Source organism: Terrapene carolina, unplaced genomic scaffold (genome assembly GCF_002925995.2).
Source record: "Terrapene carolina triunguis isolate 2854851 unplaced genomic scaffold, T_m_triunguis-2.0 Scaffold141, whole genome shotgun sequence".
Lineage (NCBI taxonomy): Eukaryota > Metazoa > Chordata > Testudines > Emydidae > Terrapene > Terrapene triunguis.
This window is the reverse complement of record NW_020664492.1, coordinates 7,470,997-7,493,528: the sequence shown is the minus strand read 5'-3', so window position 1 is coordinate 7,493,528 and position 22,532 is coordinate 7,470,997. Positions and strand designations below refer to the sequence as shown.

Here is a 22,532-nt window from a genome sequence, read left to right as displayed (position 1 = left end):
CAAGAAACCAGAATTGTAAAAAATGAATCTGCTTCAAGTTAACAATTATCCTTTAAATATGAAATAATTATATATATATATATTTTACATTTGGCAAAAAAATCGTTGTCTTAAAATCATAAATGGGAAGAAAATTTATATATTACACATGAAGTATATTATATTTTTATAGAGTCCCACACCCATATAGAATATATTCCTGAGTAATATAATAAATTTTCATAGGTGAAAAAGGCCCAGTTCAGCATGCACCTAACTTTGGGCATATGAAGAATGCCATTGATTTTCACCGGACTTCTCACATAATTAAAGTTAGACATTTGCTTAATACCTTGCTAAATCAGGGCAAAAGGCATAAGCAGTAATGAATTAAGTATAAGTTTATTTTAAAATAAGTCACTGAATTTGTGCAAAGATATATAAGCATTTTGAATCACTGCCTTTTAGTGCAAAGAACACTGTTATACAGATATTCAGAGAAAAAGCTCTGGATAACAATGATAAGCTAACCTCTCATGAACAAAGATGGAGCAAAATTTAAAATAAATGCAGAAAAGAGAAAATACCTCTAGAAATATATGCTAGTCTAGCTCAGCCCACTGAAACATTTGGTAGACTTAAGGGATATACTACAATCAACAGCAAAATGACAATGAATCCATTATGAAGCCAGACATAGCAGAATATTGTGTCTTTCATATTATGGAAGTGGGAGCACATAATAGGGTGGTCGTTGGAAAAGAACAGAAATTATGTCCAACATTTAAGGAAACTTGTCTCCTTGAATTGTAAAAAATATTTTATAATTTAAAACTATTTATTTGTGTTAAAAATTATTTTTTCCCCCAACATGAAGGCTACAGGACAATTGCACCAGTTGCTCTTCCTCCACAAGGTATCCGGTAACAAGAACTAGACTAATGTCATGCCCTTGTCTTTATGATGCCAACTTCCATTGAAATATCCAGCAGTTTTACTTTGCAGCTGGTGCCACAGAAACGAGGCACTAATTTATTTCCACTGCTGCTCCTCTTTGGAATCTCTCAAAGAAGAAAAGATGAAAAGAAGAAAAGAAAAACAAAATGGATGAGAGATAAAAAGAAGGGCAACATACAGTAAATGTAATCAGGAAAAACAGGGGGAGAGAAAGTGGGACAAATAAAAGAAAGGAAAATAAATTATGAAGATGAAGACACTAAAAATGAGGAGAGAATACAAGAGAAGAGGCTTGCAGGAGACGTGACATACACATCAAAAATATTTGGGGCCTGATCTTTCCAGTGGTACATACAGATTTCACACTGAATTCAATGACAGACTGGAGCGTGTAGACAGATTACTATTTTTGCACCACAAAATAATTTTGTTATCACAATTAACGAGGAGCAAAGATGGCCTTGAATGGCTATTAACTTCTCTTTTGCTGCACGTAGAGATTATCGTCTACTTTCCGTAAAGCTACTTGTTACAAACACAGATCAGTTCATGTGATCATTGTGTCGCCTGAACAATGGCCAGATACGACAGCGTACTCTATCACTTAGCATCTTATCGTGTGGGAGGGTAGGGGCTGAACACACTGTGTGTCCATCCTAAACACTACCACAACCCAGACTGAAACTGGGACCTCTGCGGTTAGGGAAAAAAAATAAAATAAAAAGCAGTTCTACCAGGCAGACTAGAATATATCCTGAATCAAGCCAGAAGGAATTGTGCTAAGCTTGTTTCAGACAAGAGCTTCCCTGGCAGTGTTGGCAAAACATGTTTCCATTAACTTTGCACACAAATAGGAATGTATATAGATACAGTGTTGTCCATGTAGATTAGTAGTCCATGTTTTAGTCATTTAAGATTAACACAGTATTTCCATATGCTTATGTTTTTCCATATGCTTGTGTCTGTTTCCCAAATGGTGGGGAAGGTTCTAGGAGGGTTGTAGTCCTAGTGTAAAGGGGAGAAGCTAGGAGGCATAAGGGGGTTGGAGAGCGAGCCTGCGCCATACTCATTCTGTAGTGGTGGCTTGACCCAGCTCTTGCTCTGGATGTTGTGACCTGGCATGATAGGGGTGCAGCCAGGTCAAACCAGAGAGATGCTGTGATCCCATGCATTAGGTCACAACACCCAAAATGGGGAGCCAGGTCCAATCCTGTGAGACAGGAACCGCCTCTGTAGGATGAATGAGGCTCTCTCGCTCTCCAAATAATATTTTCTATGATCTCTTAATAGCTTTCAGTGTCATTTCAATTTTCTACAGAAAGTTAAAGGTTTAAAACTTAGGCCCCAACTCCGCAAACCACATATGCACATCCTTAACTTTACTCACATTAGTCCCATTGACTTCAATGGAACTACTTGTGAGTAAATGTAAGCACATATATGTTTTCAGGATCAGAGCCATATATAGTCAACAAAACTCTGGAAAACTGTGGACTACTGAAAACTTTTCTATAAAGAGGTCACATGTACCAGTTTTCACAGCATGCTAAGAAGAACCAATGTACCTATTAATTTCAACATGGAAGTTAGGAGTCAGTCATCAGCAGTTTAATGCTACAAAGGCAAAAAACTTTTCTACATTTTAACAATATAAATGTGACAGATTAACTAAACATATTTCCCGTTTTTAGTGTCTATGTACTACTTGTGTGCACAGTTATTGAAAAAGAAAAAGAGTCCAACTTTGCAACTCAAATTAGAAATGAGGGGATTTCATCTAGAATCCCCATTTTTAAAATCACATATTCTTTGATAATGCAAAGCCACACGTATTTGAAGTTAAGCTCCAAATAGCTGAATTACTTTAAACTCAATTTTTCTAGAGCTCTAAAAATATTTGTAGGGCAAAGCAGCATGTGAAACACCACTTACACACACACACACACACACACACACACACACTCACAAACTGAAAGAGAAAAAAAACCTATGATGTTATTCTATAATACAAATTTGCAACAATACACACCGTCTACTTGCACATCTGAATTCAAATAGCATTATCTTACCTGAAGTTCCTGGATAGCAGATATAATAGATAGAAAAACAAATAAAAATCTATTTAAAATTACTGTATTAAAGATACCATATACTTAAACATTTGCCCTACAGTAATAAATAACGCGATCAGAAAAACTTTAGCTCTGTAATGCTACCGTTAAGTAAAAAATAAAAATAAAATACTATGTTATTGGTTTTAAAATCTTTATTAAATACCAAACAATCATATCTTGTGATCTGTGCATAATGCACCCAGCACTGACCTGTTTATAATATAATCTTTCCAAAATAGCTGTCTCCATTTGTGCTAGTCTGAGCTTTCCAACACTGTTTTATTCATGTTTATGAACTCCAAATTTAAACTAGGTGTAAGTGGGTAAAGTTCCAATGAAGTCACTATAGTTCTCACCTCTTATGCACGGCCTGAATTTGGTCCTTTATTTGTATTTCTTTAAAACACTGACTTGCATAATGATGTGAGGCTTCAATTACAGGAAATATATTATTGGGTTGCCTAATAATGTTGCTATAGTTAAAAATAAATATACATTTCCCATTATACTTCCCTCTTTTCAGGCGTTCAAAGTTGAAAGTAATAACTCCAGTCTTGCTTAAATCTTGGTATGCAAGTTTCAGATGTGGAGCAGTTTATCAAATAGTGAAGGGTTTTTTTAATCTGTATTTTTAGTTTTACTTTATGTAAAAATAGAGATGTTGGATACTTGATCCACAAGTACCATAAGACTGATTTTTTTTGTTTAAGGTTTAGGAGCAAGCTTTGTCATTAGCAGTTCAATACTGGGATGGTCAAAACATATGGAAAACCACAGTAGAATCCTTTCCAGGATGAACTAAACACACTTAAGTTTTTCCTCCTTTTGTATCTGACTTTGTAATTGCTACATGTTTGGTATGGTCACTGGTTCAAAGGAAGCTGCTCATGTGATTCCAGGGATGATATGGCCATTACTCAATAACATGGACTAATCTCTTGTAGAGAGTTGGGAATGTTTATATTATTATTAATTATTATTTATTATTATTATTATGAACTGTAAAATGTTTGCCAAAATTTAACAATGCACAATCTGTTGAGTTTATGATACGTCCATTCCCCTCACCCTTCTATCGTATATTGACTAATTTAGGCCTCAATACTAAAATTAGGCACATACTTAAATCTTTGCAGGATCAGGGATTAAGACTATAAACTCTTTGGGGCAGGGACTTCACAGCACCTAGCACAATGAGGTGCCAACCTGGTTCTGGATCTGTAAGCATTACTTTAGCAGTGCTACTAATAGCAATAATAACAATTTTCTAATTGGTTTGTCTATATTTTAATCTTTGCTCTCTGGCTGAATATTGAAGTTTTTTTCTCCATCTGATTTTAACTGCTGAACGGAAAGAAACAGCAATTCTCAAATCTCAGTCTGTGGTTGGAATCCTGCTTTCATGATTCTGACACCAATTTATCATCTGATAATTGATCGAATTATAATAAAATTATCATTGCATTGTAATATTTTGAATACATTTTTAAAGACGTGTTGTAATGACTGCAGACAGTTTTTTTTTTTAACAAAGTTATTTGGCATAAATATTTTGTCTTTTATCATTATCTAACAGTTTTTGAACTCTATTATAACAACCACAGATTAAAATTATTCTTGTAAATCTAGTCAGAACTCATTTAAAATTTTTCCTACAAGCTATTCAGTTTAACCATGAATGCAACTAGCAGATGATTTTGCTTTCCCACCCAATGGGAACTAAATTAATGTTTGTCTCTTTCTGTCTTCCAGAGATCAGCATGGATGGATTGTTAAATTCTTGACTAATGACGCTAGGGCTTCATTTCAGATAGTTCAAGAAAGAGCTGCTTTTATTTGTCAGATATCTACATCCAGTGAGACATTTAGTGCTTTCCTCCAAGAGGTCAAAGAGGGAAATGCCATATCATACGGGTGCCTCTTTCCCCTATCATTCTACCTAATGAGGTCTGAAATTGAAATAACCGCATTTTAGAGCAAATGGTTATGTAGGAAAATGCCTGTCATGAATGACAACAGTAAGGGTGAGTGAAGCCTGGCAGGGAGAGTGACACTATAATTTCAAGAACTGAGATGTAAAATGCTATTGGAAAAGATGTCTTCTGCACGGACAGCAGTAGAGATAATGGCAGAATTGGCTGGGGTCCTGGAATTTTTATTTTAAAAAGCTGTAAGTGAATTTTGTGCTTATGAAAGTGAGGGCTAACAGTATTGGCTTAAGAACCATATTACAGGCTGGCATTGTGAAAGCTTCATACTACTCTGCCAATGCACCTCAATTCTTGCATGCCACCACTTTTGCATTTCCAGTTATGGACCACTTTTGAGCAGAGGCTGCCAATCACATTAAATTGTGTGTGTGTGTGGGGGGGGGGGGGTTGTGTGGAGGTGCAGTGCCATTTAGGTTTGGCCTGGCCATCCCTGAGAGGTACTGTGACCCCATGCAGCAGGTTGCAACATTCAGAATGGGGAGACAGGCTCAGCCCTGTGGGACAGAAAATACCACTGGTGGGATGAGTGATGGGTGCGTTCATTCTCCAACCACCCCTGGGGCCTCCTCTACTTATCTGGCCAGGGAAAGTGTATGTTTCCCTGGTTTTGCACCCTTGGTTTCATGATTTCTGTGAGTCCAATTGAACACATGAATCCACACTAAAGCTCCATCTGCTCCATCCCTTCATTCTCTCTTCTATCTCTTGATTAAAAAAAATAATCACAGGCATTATGACACCTGAGTTCACAATGGAGAAGGATGACTGCTTCTTGTAATACAGCTTGAAATGTGCCAGCAAGGTGCTTGTGAGCTCTGCTGCACACACTTTAGTCTCGAGGCTATAAATGTTGAATCTGGATCTCCACAGCGGTAGCAAGATGTGCTACCAGCTGAACTGTCAGGCTGGCCAAAGATCTGCATTTTAAATACTTGGAAATAGTTGACCAATAGTTTCTGAATTTTTAAATGGTAGCAACATTGTTAGACATGTACAACATTGGGTATGAATTTCTTGTCCCTTCCCATTCAAATGGAAAGGATTATTCCCAGTTGGAACAGGTTTGCTCAAGGGTTAAATGGTTTAAAAAAAACTAAAACAAAATAAAGAATAGAACAACCTTATCCCTCAACTGTATGATGTATATTTGATTGAAGTTCCCCTGAAGCATTTGTAATTAAAGGTGAACTGACAGGCTTTACCTGCCAAGTCCTGATCCCAAGCCTCAGGGCTCTGTTTTGCTCTTGCAAGAGCCATGAAATCATTGACACTCAAGGCAGAGCAGAAACTGCATCCTTTTAAGTGCTCAAATGTTAGTGATTTCATCAACTGTTGCAGGAGTAACAGAACCCTGAGGGCTTGAATTCAGGTTTTGGCAGGTTATTGATGAAAGAACTGATTTTAAACTTTTTTGTTTTATAATGTAAATTCTTAAAAGCTGCAGATATATTTTGTTAACAATTTGGGATCTTCAACAACTTGTGTTTCAAAGCTTTTAATTTCACCTTAAAGTTACAGAAACCTGATATTTGTGTTGTCATTAGAACTGCAGCTTTGCCTTTCAGTAGTAATTGCAGTGTGTATTAAAGTGGGTTCAGACAGGAAGGTGTGGTAGCTTGCCAATGTTAAGCTACTGTCACAACACTGTGAACATTATAAATACGTTTATTGAAAATCAAATCTAGAATCATACAGTTATATTTTTATGTTATAAAGAGTGAATTACTTAGTAATAAGAAGTGTTAAATTGTGTTTTAGCCAGAGATAAAACTTAAGCAAAGCCATTTCATAGAGAATATACTGTACCTCCCCATCTTCCAGTTCAACATCTAGGAAATCGAAGTCCCTAAAGACTCTGAACTGTTGTTCACTGTTTGAATCGTCCATGTTCTCTTGTTCCCTCGTTCCGTCTTCTGAAGACACCAAGCTTGTCTGGTGCTCAATCAGATCCAAATCACCACATGAAGAAAAAATTACCTACAATTCAAAAGATTTCTCTTTTGAGAAACTTTCCCCTCTGGTTGCTTGTTAGTAAAAGCTGAATTGGTTATTCAAAAGACTGTATTTCCAGTACACACCTAATTCCTTTAGCTGGTATTTTTAGAACACGCTCTTTTATTATTTATGTTGGACAGGTGCCTTGAGATTAAATCTTGTACAAAGACACAACTTCATGCTGCAGGAACATGTCCAAGAATGTAATAGCTACCTCCTAATGGCTGCAGACTGATGTTGCCTAAATGTTTATATACATTTATGGGAATGAAATTCAAAGAGCCCATTGCAGAAAGGATTGTCAAGGGGATGAGTTAATACTTTCACCAGAAAACCTCTAGTTAAACATGCTTAAGCATGTGGAGAGATTAGGAAACATAACACAGACTAATTTGTGCAGCGGTAGCTTTTCCTTTCCTACTGAACAATGTCTGCAGTTTAGATGAGAACAATTCATTCTGTGGGTTCCTGTTTTGTTCAAACTGAGAACACATCCACAACATAATAGCAAGAGTGACATAGTAATAATGTATCACAAAGTACTCAAGATTTATATAGTGCTTTTAAAATGTTTAAGCATTATTTTAAAGAAAATAAATACAAATCTTTACCTTTGAAATTTAAAAAATCCCTCGATCAACCAACAAAATTGGAATAGTCCACTATACATTCCACTGCATGAGACAATACTCATTTCCATAAAGAGTAATGTTAGAATCATTATCTCATGGGATGATAAGGGTGCTAATCTTCATTGCTTTTTCTGTAATTGAATTTAGGCCTTCTGAAAGGAGCTAGATTGACAGTACTGGAGACCAAAATGATCTATCCATAGAACACGTAAAGCTTGGACAGTGATAGTGCCAGCATCCCAACAACGCTCCACCGAACTGCTCCATAACCTGTTCTGGAAGAACAGCCTCTAAAAGTGAGAGGGCTGTTTACGCTTCATGCTCAATCACTGTCCTTTGTGCTGAGAAATGCAACATGTGCCAGATTGTGCTAACTACAATGATGGTTTTGTGACATGGAATAAATTAAAACACCTCTGAAATTCAGGGAGAGAAAGTTCTTGATATTTAAAATTAAAGATACAAAAACAACAAAAGACGAAACAGTCAATGAAGCAAGACTCACTGAAGGGTTTTTGCTCAGCCCCACATCTTGACCACACAGGGTAAGGACGTGTACCAGCTTTTCCTTTGTCCTTTTCTAGAAAAAACATTTTTAATTTTAGCATCATTCTTTATTCATTCTGTTGGAAACTAGAGGGATATGTTTTTAGGAAAAACTATGATCAGAGACTCACTGGTTTGATGTTAAAGGAATTATTTTAGAGCAACTACACATACAGGGAAATAGATAAAAGCAGCAGGTAATATTTTTTCAGTACTTAAAAAAATTTAAAAACTGGTCTATTCATTTCATTTGGCCCTAAACTAGTAAAGCACTAAAACACATGTATAACTTCACTGAGACTACTCAAGATCTTGAAATTAAGCACATGCATAAGTTTTTGAATCATCCCAAATCTCCAATATGCTTAACAGTAGCAATAAATAAATAAATATATTTTGGATGTTTTTACTTTAGCTGGCAGCTAACAAAATCCAATAGTGCAAAACAAGGTCACATTCAGGAGCAATGCTGCAGGCATATTTTAATGAATAGGGGGCTCCATTACAGGAACTTAGTGGGAATTCTACCTGAGAATACTGAGGCCTTTTCCAGCTCACAGGAACGAGGACATTGGAATTAGAACCTGAGGAGGTTGAGGAAGTGCTTCGAGTGACAGCCATTGCCCGGGGTTTACCATCTCGGCCAGCAGAACTCTGTAGCTCATCATATCGTCTCCCAATAATTGGAGTCTGAAATAACACAGAGCTGCATTATGTAGAATAATGTTAATGACCTGTTAGCTCACTTGCAGATGAATGTCATTCTGAAGACAGGTATGCCCAAAATTTTACCTATTTTTTGTTTTTCTGTTTATAAGCCCCATATAAATCTTTACATTTATTTTTTCCACCATATATTCTTCACAGTGCCTCTGCCCCCAACAATGCCAGCACCTCAGCATTCAGGAGCAACTTACAGTAATAAATGAGTTTACTGAACCGGCAATGGAGAAAAGCAAATTTTGTTAAATAAACTTATTTTAACACAGGCTGTTGTTACAGGGGTTTTTCTGCAGGGTGCTGAGCACTCTGGCTCTGATCCAGCAGACCACTTACGCACAGACTGAAATGTTTTGCTGGATCAGTCCAGAGTGCTCAGAAAGCCCAGGACAGTAAGAGTGAGAAAACATTTATAGAAAAATACTAAAAGTATATCCTTTTGTGGTAGTGTTTCCTTTATAAACCCTGTTTCTCAGTAGCTGTTGTAAGAATAAGTCTCCAATCCTGCATACACACATGTGATTAACTTTAATCAGGTGAATAGTCCCATAAAGTTAAGTATGTAAGTAAGTGTTTGCATGGTCAAAATATCTCCTGTCAAAAGACTCTGAAACTAGATAATACGGTGTTACTCAGGTAACATATTTTTGTACATTTTTAAAAAGAAGAGTTTATTATAATTTGTATTTAAATTAATCAAGTCAACAGCTATGTTATAAAGATGCGAAATGTAACACACACGCACACATGCCCTATATATATTTGTTTTTTCCCCCCATAGGTTGTTGGGTTTTTTTTGGTTTTTTTTGGTTTTTTTTAGAGTTTTTCCCTTGGAATCCCATGTTCTTAAAAAATAAGTTGAAACCAAAACCAAAAAGAGAGGTTGCTCACCCTGTGCAGTAACTCTAGTTCTTCAAGATAGTGTGTCCCTAGGGGTGCTCCACTTCAGGTGTGCGTGCAGCCCATGCGCCTTCGATGGGAGATTTTCATTAGCAGTGTCTGTTCAGCCCGCGCATTTGCTGTCGATATCCTTGTGCCCTGCACTGACACTATATCAGGCTGCGCAGGCAAACCACCCTTAATTCCTTCTCCACTGCCAAGTCTCAGATGGAAACTCCAATGCAGAGGGGAAAGAGGGCTGGTAGTGAAGCACCTATAGGGGGACACACCCTGAAGAACTACAGTTACTGTACACGGTGAGTAACTTCTCTTTCTTCTTCAAGTAGTGTCCCTAGGGGTGCTCCACTTCAGGTGACTCCCAAGCTGTATCCCATCAGGGAGTTTCAGAGTCAAGTCCATTACCGAGGAAAGAACTGTATTGCCAATTGCTGCTTCAGATCTGGAGGCACTGACTAAAGCATAGTGTCTGGAGAAGAAATGTACCAAAGACTGTGTAGTAGCTCTACAGATCTCAGCAAATGGGACATTTTAAATTAGAGCCATAGATGTAGATTCTGACCTTGTTGAGTGAGCTGACATGCCAGCCGGGGGGCGGGGGGTGGGGAGGGAAGTGCTGGTAACAAGCTATAACACACTCCAAAATCCATTTTGATAGCCTTTGGGTATAAATTGCAGATCCTTTTGATCTGTCTGCAAATGAAATGTACAGGCTAGGGGATTTAAGGAATTATTTAGTCCTATGTAAATAACGCCCTTCTGACATCTAGAGTATGGAGTACAGTCTCCACGTTGGACTTGTGTGGTTTCAGAAAGAAAACTGTCAGGTAAGTGATCTGATTCAGATGAAATTCAGAAGACACTTTAGGAAGAAACCTGGGACGTGGACATAAGGAACCTTATCCTTGTAGAGAACTGTGAAAGGAGGTTCTGCCATTAAGGCCCCAATCTCTCCAACTCTGCAGGCTGAGGTAATAGCCACTAGGAAGACTGTTTTCATAGACAAATTCGATAAGGAGCAGGTCATTATCCATTCAAAGGAAGGCTTCCTGAGACTTTTAAGAACCCGGTTAAAGTCCCAAACAGGGGTAGGGCTTTTAACCAGTGGAAAGAAATTTCCCAGGCCTTTCATCAACCTTACGTTTTCAGGGTGAGAAAACATGGAGAACTTTTCAATAACGGTATGAAAAGCTGTTAGGACTGCCAGATGAATTTTGGGAGAACTAAGTGACAGCCCTATTTTCTTTAACTGCAAAAGGTATTCCACAACAAGCAGAAGCGGGCCACATTGCTGGTCAGTGTCCTGGAGTTCAAACAAGTGACTAAATTGTCTCCACTTCTGAAGTATTTCTAGTAGAATCTTTCCTGCTGTTTAATAATATGTGCTGTACCTCTGCAGAACAGGATGACTCTAGCCCCACAAACCATCGAGGAGCCACGCCTTGAGGCGGAGAAGGCTGAGATTGGGATGCAGCAGTCAACTGGGAGAGGAGTGGAGGAGTGATTGGAAGATGTATTGGTGGACAGAGAGCTAGCTGGAGCAGGCAAGGAAACCACGCTTGCCTCGACCACGTTGGGGCTATTAGAATGACTCTGATCCCATCCTGTATGATTTTGTTCACCACTCTGAGGATCAAAAGCATCTGGGGAAAAGCATAAAACAGCTTTCCCATTCCCAGGGAGTAGGAAGGTGTTCCCAGGGAATAGTGACCTAACCCTCCTCTTGAACAAAATATGTGGCATTTTTTATTCACAGTTGTTGCAAAATGCGCCACTTCTGGTAATCCTCAAATCTGAAAAATGCTGACCAGGACCTGGGGATTCAGCTCCCATTTGTAGTCTTGGGAAAAATACCTGCTGAGAGCATCAGCCATGACATTTTGTTTGACCGGAAGATACATTGCAAGATTCCTACGTGATGTTTTATGCACCAGTTCCATAACCTTATCACTTCAGCACAGAGGGAAGGGGAATCTCGCTCCCCCATGCTGACTGATACAGAACACACAGGCCATGTTGTCCATCATGATCCTCATGGATCTGTGCCTGATGAGAGGCAGAAAATGAAGACACCAATTTCTGTCTGCTGTGAGCTCCAGCAGGTTGATATTGAGGGAGGTTTCCTGGGGTGATCATTTCCCCTGTACTGTGAGAGCATCCGTGGTTACCGTTGGTGTTGGTTGAAGAAAAGGAATGCCTGCCCCTACATTGCGATTAAACTTTCACCAGTCTAGGGAATGCTCTACCTGCTTGGGAACTGACACCTGCTTGTCTAGGCTGTGTTTGGTGAGTAAACTGATGAGCCACCCCTTAGCACAGATGTTCCATGCCTGCTGATGGGGTAGGAGGGGCACAACCCTAGAACAGCTTGAGTCACGACCCCCAGGCAAGGAGCAGCTCCTCCATGCAGCTCCCAGCTGTTCCTTTGCTCCTGCCTCTCTCTGCCCGGCACAGTTCATCGGCTCAGCTGCTGCACAGGGAGGGGGCCCAGCCCACCATGTGACCAAGCGGGGGGGGGGGGGGAATGTGACTCCACATGCCCCCAACGTGTCACCTCTACTAGAAATAGCAAAGATGTAACCTCGCATGTTCGGACATCAAGGAACAAGCTGCCACGTAATCGAGGAGTTGAAGAGAGTTTCTGACTCAAGTCTGAGGGCTCTTTTGAATAGTTCTGACAAGCTTTGATAATGTTACAAACTTGTCCATGGGAAGGAAGGCCTTGGCTACTAAAGAGCCAGGGATGGCCCTATAAATTGTATGTTCTGAATGGGAGTCAGTGTGGATTTTTCCACATTCATCTGCAGGCCCAAATCTAAGAACAGGGAAAGTGTTTTTTCGGGGCAGATGACACCTTGTGGTATGATTGATCCTTGGAGCAGCCGGTCATTGAGGTATGGGAATACTGTGATCGTCTGATGACGCAAGTAGGCAACCACCAATAGACCCTTTGAAAACACTCTCGGAGCCGAGGAGAGGCCAAACAGGACCTGACACTGAAAATTATCCTGGCCTATGAAAAAAATGCAGGAACTTTTTGTGAGACAGGTGTACTGCTATATAGAAGTATGTGTCTTAAAGGTCAAGGGCTGAAAACTAATCCATTGACTTTAGAGAAAGAATTATAGCTGCCAGAGTCACCATCCTGAACTTCTGAGACTTTATGATTTTTTTTAGGAGTCTGAGATCCAAGATTGGTCTCCACTCTCTGTTTTTCTATGGTATGAGGAAATACCTCAGACAGAAAGCTCTCCCCCTGTGCTGAGCAGGGACTGGTTCTACTGCTCCTAACCAAAGAAGGGAATTTAATTCCTGTCTTAACAGGGAGTCATGAGAGGGGTCCCTATAGATGGATGAGGAAGGGGAACAAGGAGGTGGGAGGGCAGTAAAATGGATGGTATAGCCCGATGTTATCACTTCTGTCATGCTGTCTGGAGTGGCTCATGACCGAGAGTGCCAATCTCATGGTAGACTGTCAAAAGCAGGGCAGACACCCCAAAATGGTGGTATGTTCTATAATTAGATTTCACCAATCCAGGAACAAATGTGAACTCCTAGATCACTGTCAGAGTCTTACCTTGGAGTCACAGACAGTTCCCTTGGGCTCTCCAGTCTATCTTGCCACCCAAGCAAGCTGGACTTAGTGATACATATCACTTACACAAACAATCACAAAATATTCAGGTTGCTTCCAGTCCCAAGAGATCAGTCACTCATGCCGAGGTAGTTGAGAAGGAACTGAGGGTGGTTCGTCCATGCAGCCTAATATAGCCATGGTGTGAGGCACAAGGATATCAACGGCGCATATGTGGGCTGAACAGATGCTGCTAATGAAAATCTACAATCAAAGGTGTTCATGCACCTTAAGTGAAGCACCCAGAGGCACACTACTCAAAGAAGAACATGGTCTTCCCATATAGGTCATTAAGTTTAACTCTGGATCTAAAACAATGTTTTTAAGATAATGTCTTGAAATTTTCCCTGCTTCCCAATTCTTCAACTTTCATAAAGAACTAAGATGGAAATTAAGGTCTGAACTAGTAGAGTTTCCTTGTTATATATATAGTACCTCAGAAATATCGAAATGAAACTCCAAAGTTTTCCCTGGCAGTTCCTTTGAAGCACTGTTCCACACTCGATGTATTTCCATTTTTGAAAGATCACCGTGTTGATAGGAAGGTAAAACCAGGCTGGCAGAGCGAGAAACTACCAACTTCAAGATGTTCAAGGCTTCTCTCCAGTGAATGCTCTAGAAGTAGATATTGTTTTTGTCAAAACAATGTGAAATAAGAATGTACATCAATTAACAATACATTTACAGCCATATTATTAATCACGAATCTTAACAAAGACTAAAAGCGATGACACACAATTAATGTAAGTTAAATATTGAAATCATTCATAGATTTTGGAATTCAGTACAAAATTGAGTTCTAGAAATAGTACTAGTAGAATAAAATTTTTTTTTTAAAGGAATGGACATTTATATAAATAACATCTGCAGTTAAACGAGAAGGAAAAAATTACAGGACTACCATCAACCCTCATACTTCAGAGTATGAATTAATTACCAGTTAGGTCAGGAAGAGATTTGGGACATGGTATCATGGTACAGTTTTGCATTTACTTGCAAATAGATACATTATTATATATAGCAGAGACAGAGGGAGAATATTGGACTAGATATTGTGTGTCAGTGTGGTAATTCCTAAGTTCCTATATGAAAGTTTAATATTTCACAGTAACTACTGTTCAATTCATATTTTAATATAAGGAAGATGCAATATTTACCTGCACATATTTTTCAATTGTCTTTAACACTTCCATGTTAAATTGTTTAACAGGAATACCTGACAAGTCCATATAACTAAGAAGACTGTAGATCATCTGCAAGAGGGACTGTTGCATGCTGGGAAGGCCCTTTTCTAGTAGCTATGAAAAAACAAGTGAAAATAACTGGATTTTGAAAGGTTGTTTCTCAAATAAAACAGCACCAATATCAGTCATGTACAGACAGCATTTCCCTAGTTGGAAGACAATTTTAGAATGTCTTGTTACAATAATTAGTGATGATGTTACTAACAAGACAAACTACAAAAGGTAAATTATGGAGTCTGGAGCTAATTAACCATGTTCTGATAATGAAACAAAGCTTCTTGTCTGCCCAGTACTCCTATTCTAAGCTATCCAGAAAGCCTGTACAAGGACAGAATAAGCTGGCAGCTGAAATTCAGAATTTAATTGAGAGAGACAGCCAATAAAAAATAGCCAAACATCTTTTTATTTTTTCCTTGGCTGGAAGTCGGAGGAAAAGGTTGAGGAAACACAGGCAGAAAGAATTAGACCACTGTTATTCAGACAGCAAATTATATTTACCCAATAAATTTTACTACCAATGCTCTCCAGCGATAGCTTCCATGGAAACACATATTCGCTAGGTAGGAAGATGGAATGCCTGGTCTCTCTCACGGTAGAGATTAATATAGAGATGAGCCTAAACTAACCCCCTAGCTTTAAATATCCCCAAACTCTGGAATGTTTGTATCTGCATCCAGGAGTACAAGATCTTGATTTTGCAAACATGATTATGCTTAACCTGGCGTATGTGAGTAGTTCCACTGGCTTCAAAGATTAGAGCCTTAAGGATTTGTGTGTCACATGAATAAGAAATTTCTGATCTAAAAATTTTTTGTTAGTGGCTTCTCTCCTCATGCGTTGCTAACAGGTAATACCTCTCACATGTGGAAGTTGGAGGTGGCCTAATGTTGTTGGAGGCTCTAGGACTAAGCCCCACCTTTCAGCTCTGGCTGCCAGAAAAGTTCTCCCAAAGCTGCAGAAATACTCCAGCAGTCAATTATTAGCATTAACACAACAATTTGATATAATATGTAAATAAACTTAAGATCATTATATGTCCAAGTCTCCTTTTAGAGAAAAATTTCAAATTTTACAAATTGTATTCCAGTCATTTCCCAGATTAGTAGGTTGGGTTCAATGAGGAGAAAAGCTCCTAGCAGAAAGAAAATAACCAGGTAAGAAATTTTTCATTCTGCAGCACAGCTTCCCTTCTCATTCACCAATAATGGGAAGTAGTGAACAATGAATCACAAAAGTGGGGGGGGGGGAAGAAACAGAGTTTTAATTATTATTACAGTAGAATAATAGGCAGAAACAAGAATTCCCCCCATATAGAGTAAGAGCTGTATAATTTAAGGAATTATTTGGGAACCGACCCATCAACACTTTCCTACCAAAGGATGCCTCTGCAGGGGAATGGAAATCCACGTTGCAAATCTTCCTCAGATTAGGCTCATATCATTTTACCCACAATGCCACCAGGGACCTCACAGAGTGAGCCCTGACTCCTTTGTAATTGGTTTCCTAGCATGCCAACTGGTGCAGGATTTTAACATTGCACCTATAGGAACACTGAGGTCCTAAAAACTTGGCATTTTGGACCGGATGAGATGAACAGGGTACAACTGGCATGTATACTCCATATGCTTGAAAAATATCTTTAGAGCTCTAAGAATGCCCATATATGCCACAACCTTCCAAAGGGGTGCAAAGGAATAGAACAAAATGATGGGGGAACCCTATTTACCAGTAACTGTAGAAATAAAAACTCATCTGAAGAGAAAGGCTTCTGGAGTAGTACAAGTAGCTTTTTTCCTCATGACAACAGTAGTGTGGTTCTGTATGGACAGAGGAACTAATTCCAACCTTATCTTTTGGAGGTGATGGCAACTAAAAAAAGCCAGCCACAGACTTGTCTAATCTGTTATTTTGATTAATTTTGACACCTGATGATACTCAGATAAGGAGTCTGATGTGCCTGTCTGAAGAACCCACTTTCCCATGGTGCTTGGTTGTAGGACTCCAGTGAACCATCCTGGAGAATCTCTAGTGTAAATGAGATCACCAGAACTTTGTGGTTACTATTATTGTTTATATTATGGTAGCATCCAGAGCCCTGGACCCCCTATGGCTGGGCACTGTACAAACAAGACAACCCTTGCCCCAGAGAGCATTCCATTTCTCCTCACACAGAAATGTAATTTGACCAGATCAATCATTGTAATTTCCTGGTTGAATTCTGTCTGGATACCAAAAAATATCTATGATGCTAATGGAGAAACTCTGATAAACTACATTTCTCTTCCCATGCCCATCCTGTTAACTGTAGGTTGTCCAGGTCTAAATGAAAGAATTTGAGAGGACTGGTGTTTTCTGCAGGTGCAATGGAGGTTCCTTAGTTGTCTATCAAGTCTGAAGTGCCTTCTGGGCCAGTGGTGGAGTGGAATGAGGTGGGACTTCAGTTCTGCTTTTTCCTCTTTTCTGCATCCTTTATGTGAACTGTCTTGAAAAACAGCATTCTTCTCTACCCAGGACATTATTTCCTTTATCACAGAGAGGTTCTGACCTCTGCTTATCCCTTGGCTTTGGAAGGAATATAAACATGCATGCTTCAGTCTTAAGCAAACCTCTAATGGGAAGTAAAAAGAAACTTCCCCTATGAACACTATAACTGCCCACTACAGGGTTTCTTGCACCTTCCTCTGAAGTGGCTAGTGTCAGAGATGATACTGGACTCAATGGACCACTGGTCTGAGTCCATGTGGTCACATTTATATGTTTTTGTACACACATGCATTTGATAGGGCTGTTGAAGAGGAGAACTAAAAGGATATATTCTGAGATTTTGGAAATCAGTCTCCAAGTATGCTCCCCATACTGCAAGACTTGCTTCCATAGTGCATACGTAAGGTGCTACAGTAAAAAATGGGTTGGTTTTTAGCATGTTGCTCATACTTACCTGCCCACAAAGGGACATTTGGATAGGATCTGGGAATGACACCTAATTTGCATGGTCTCTGCTGAGTGGTTCCATGTATTTAGAAGGAATTGGAAGTACATTTTGAGAAAAAGCATTCAGGGGTTGACCCAGTGCATAGCACCAGCAATCTGAGCCACCAGAGATAACTGTCTACAGATGACCACTGCCAAGCAATGGATGATGCAATCAAGTTTTGGATCTTTGCAAATCTTTACCGTGATGGTAAAATTATTACCAGATTCATGCCTGGGTATGAATCCGTTCAAGCAGCTGGCAAGCTATGAATGGGTCTCTTTCTCTGGACAAGACACTCATTGCTATATTGTCCCTGCCTGAGCCTGGCTGTGACTACTAACAGCCATTTCTTCTGACTCTGGGTGTAAAGAATAGAGCAGAAAGAAGAGTCCTGCACAGGAATTGAGAATTCACACAAATGCTCATTTTCTCTTTGTCATACTGAGGATTTTGTTGCTTTGGGAAGAAAATACATGCAGGTTTCATTAGGAGCTTCTGCTCCAGATTCTTCCCTCTCTTAGGGGAATAGTCCCTTCATGAACACCTTTGGTGTTGACAGTGACCAGCGGATTGCTATGTTGGCTTTGGTAGTGAGGGTTGAGGCCTGTTTGCAATTTCAGCTACTAATTTCTCTAATGTTTTCCCAAAGAGCTCTTTGACTGTAAATCTGGATGCCTAAAATATCTGTTTAATATGATTGTTTGCTATTCATGAGTGTAACATGGCTTCTTTATAGCCACGGGGTTAGGAGCCACTGCTCTTGTCACAAGTCACATCAAAGATCTGACCAGAATAGAAGTGAAACCTCTCAGCCCATGCAATGAGTCACCTGCTTGCCATCAAGTATATTTTCCTTATTAAGTACAGGACAAAGTTTTGGACTGAATGTCTACAGCTGAGGCTTTGAAATGTCTGTGTAATGTGTCCTCCTTGTTATGGCCTATGGAATCTTTTAGAAGGAAGTTCCGTTTTGAAGGTGTGACTATGTCTTTCACTGGTTCCCAAACTTTGTGTTTTTATATAACATTTTGGTTTAACATTTTTTTCATGGTGCATGTGTGACAACCACTCTCATGACTGACACATGGGGGATTGAAATGGGGAACCTCCAAAGCTAAAAGCATGATCTGCTACCGCTTGAGCTGAAGAGCCAAAGCTCTGAGGCTGGAGGCTAGAACAACTCACATCTTTTGTCCATTGGCAAAGAGGGTGACCTGAAACACACACTCATCAGTAGGTTGCACATGAGGAGTGCTTACCCAGGCTAATTATAGGTTGGAGGTAGCACCCTGTTCATCCTGGTCAAGGGATCCCTCAACCCAGGGAGGGTACTGGTACAAATACCTTCACTGTGGGAATAGTCTGCTAAATGGCCACAGGATCCTGAAAGGATGTCTGCTGCCTGCTCTCCAGGCACCCATGTTAGCTCTTCAGTAGAGATCTAGTATCACTTGTGACTTTACTCCATAAAACAGGAGTCAATTTGAACTCGGGAAGGGCTCTCTCATTTTCCTCCTTGTAATTCCATGATGGTGCAGCTGTATGGGGAATGGAGTCTTTGCATACCTCTGTTCTGGTCACAGTCCGCCTAAGGTGCTTCTTATGCTTGCTGGGATTCTCTCAGAGACCCTTGTCACTCAGCATGCCCAGAACACCTTGTCTACTCTTGGAGGACACTTCATCCAGTTCTCTGCGATCCAAAAACTCATTTTGACTCCATATTTTGTCACTCGGGTTCCTTTATTTGGCATACAGCAAAGCTACACTGAATTGATCAAACTCAAGCATAGGAGGTGAGTATAGAGCATACCACACATCCAAAGTTACACAGAAAACCTCTTCCTTTATATATATTTACACAGTACATTTCACTATACAATATTCACTATACATTGCAACATTTGAGATTGGCTTGGTTACTTTGTAGGAACCAATCCCTGTACAGCATGCTCTGTCCACACACAGTTCATGTATAACCTGATCTTTACACTCCAAGTTAATCTTATCCATTGTCCGTAGCACCAGGGTGTTCCTGCTTATCTTAGTTAGCACAGACATCCTGACTCTCACATACTGCATCTTAAGCCCTAATTTACAACTTAACCTTCCGTTCACCTTCCCAATCGGCCCACTAAGAAGTGAGGCAAGTTACTTATGTCATGCAAGGCCTACAATGCATTAGTGTGGAGCCAGAGTACGGAGAGAGGAAGGGCGAAGAGAGAGACCCCTTCCTACCCATCAGATTCTGAGCCCCATTCCTTGGCAGACTGAAAACTAGACAGGCACAATTTCCATTACACTGCAGCCTGAGTTAGGGCTGTGCAGGAGGAACAGGCTTCTCTGCTGGTTCAGACATGCTGCAGGGTAAGAAAGGGGCAGGGTACCTGCTACAGAGAACTGTCAGAGAACCCCTGTAAGCGGAGATGCCCCAGCATACACTTCCCTCTCAGGGTGGGGAGGAAAAGGAGAAAGGTTTTAAACCCTGACATTTACTCCACTTGCTCATTAACAATCTGAACTGCTGCCTTACAAAGGGGATGCTTGCTTTTGCCTATTTGGAACTCAAGAGTCTCTGGCCTTTGCAAAAGCAAACCCTGAGCAGGCTGAGAGGTGTTCCCCTCTCTATGGGAATTGGCATGCTCCTGGTTGAGCCTCCCATGATGGAGTTACAGCTTTGGGTGGGGGTTGAAGCCCTCCACACCTCTCCGACTCAAAGCCACATGTTCTGGTAGTGCAAGGGTCAGAGACTTTATGGCTACAGGGCACAGTTATCCTCTCTAGCCTGTAACCTGGCAGGGGGAGGGTCAGCTTGTGGCAGCAGGGCACAGCTCATGCTCTTGAGACTGTATTCCAGCAAAGCGGCAGCATGACATAGAGCTTGACCTCTCAAGCTCACACCCTGGCAGAGTGAAGGGTCAGCAGCTTGTGGCAGCAGGGCATAGTTAGCCTTCTGAAGCCCATACCTCAGCAGAGTGACAGTCAATGGTTTATGGCAGCAGAGCATCGTTTGTCCCTTGGCAGAGTGAGGATGATGGCTTGTGGCAGCAGGGCTCAGTTTATCCTGTGAGGCTCCTGGAAAGCTCCCTATAGCTCCTCCCCTGGACTTGGCTGGATGTTTGCAGGGCTTCTCTGCTGCCACAGTGGAGGGCAGAGGGTGCTCACTAGAGAAATGTTGAACTGGAGAAGCCAGAGGATTAGAGCCTCAATACTTCACTGATTCCTCACCTCAAGGGAGAGAGAGAGGAGCTAGAAGCAAAGTGAAGTCATGCATGGCAACAAATAAACATGAATGTTATAGAACAAAATAGTTGGGAAAATCTGAAGTGCCAACCTGTTCTGCTGCCAGGGCAGAAAATCTGGTGGCCTGAGCAGAAGAATGGGGCTCCAGCTTGGAGTCTCCAGCAACATTAGATGGCCTCTGAATTCTGCAGGCAGGTGGTATTACCCATTACTGATGAATGAGGAGAGAAGAAGTGAAGAAGAATTGGTCTCTCTGGAGTTAAAAGAATGTGTTTGGATCCATTAGGCATGGACATTTATAACAAGAAATGGATCGTTATGTAACAAGTGATTTAGGTTAGATTGTGCAGCCCTTATGTCCCATTGAAAGAAATGACAGAAAATACTAACTCCTGTAAGTGCTCACCAACACGAGTAAGGGTTGGACAATCTAGCCCATAATTATAAACTATAAAAGGTTGACAAATGCATAAGGTAGTTACACACTCTTTCTTTGTACTCCAGTTCTGGGTGTAGTGGAAAACCCTATTTATTCACGGCAAGCACAGCTTTAACAAGTAATCAACTTGAGGACTTTACTTGACTTTGGATATGTTTTGCATTTAGTGTTTAATTTTTTCAAAAAAGCATAAAGCAAAATTCTGCTCTCATATCTGCACTGTGAATAAGAACAGAGGATAGGAGATCTGTAATGAATATCCAAGAGGCTTTAGCCCTTCAGTTTGTCTGTCAATAGAAGATGGAAAACTGTTTGGTTTTAAAAACTTACCTCAGCCAAATATGTAACCATACTCAGGGTAATGTCAGCAAATGCTTCATGGAGGTAACGGCAAACAACATTTACCCATGTAGCACAGTCTCTTGTATAGCTGTGAGTTTTATAAAGGGTCATTACATGTGCAAGATTTGATAGCTTGGGGTTCTTTTCTTCCAGACAAACCTAATTAAATATGAATGTCACATTATGTTAAGAACAAGTCAAAAATATTCACAAGACTTAATATGATGTACGATGTACTAAATAAGTTTCCTACCTGAGCAATTCTCTCTGCTATATCCTTACAGAACTGGTTTGGGCTATCAAAATGTTGAATTAAATGAGGCAGGAGACACAAGACATTCAGTGGGAACCCTGGTACAGAACAATATAGTACAAAGTGGATATTTGATGAGAGGACAGGAATATTAGCGTTTTTTTAAGCAATATTTTGCTGGCAGCTATAATCACAAAAGTACATTACAGTGATGTTATATAGACTCTTTCAAATTGTTCAGGCCCCATATTTCACCTTAAGACTGTTATATCAGATTAAACATAAAATCCATTAAATATATGACAGTGTGATGGTGTCATTACAAAGAATGGGACTGATTCTGCAAACATTTACTACCATACAAAGTGCTTACTACCAGGTATAATCTCATGGAATTAAGTATCAGAGGGGTAGCCGTGTTAGTCTGAATCTGTAAAAAGCAACAGAGGGTCCTGTGGCACCTTTAAGACTAACAGAAGTATTGGGAGCATAAGCTTTCGTGGGTAAGAACCTCACTTCTTCAGATGCAAGTGAGGTTCTTACCCACGAAAGTTTATGCTCCCAATACTTCTGTT

At 40.1% G+C, this 22,532-nt stretch overlaps 1 protein-coding gene across 1 annotated transcript in view; it reads right to left on the bottom strand.

Moving 5' to 3' along the window:
* Positions 1–22,532, bottom strand: part of LOC112112190 (protein furry homolog) — a 278,522-nt gene that overhangs the window by 48,743 nt on the left and 207,247 nt on the right. The window contains exons 43-49 of the mRNA XM_029911983.1: positions 21,958–22,055; positions 21,693–21,863; positions 14,623–14,763; positions 13,901–14,080; positions 8,743–8,904; positions 8,174–8,248; positions 6,848–7,018 (exon numbers count right to left, since the gene is read on the bottom strand). Of these exons, the coding sequence (XP_029767843.1) occupies positions 6,848–7,018; positions 8,174–8,248; positions 8,743–8,904; positions 13,901–14,080; positions 14,623–14,763; positions 21,693–21,863; positions 21,958–22,055 (998 nt within the window). The remainder of the gene's footprint in view (positions 1–6,847; positions 7,019–8,173; positions 8,249–8,742; positions 8,905–13,900; positions 14,081–14,622; positions 14,764–21,692; positions 21,864–21,957; positions 22,056–22,532) is intronic.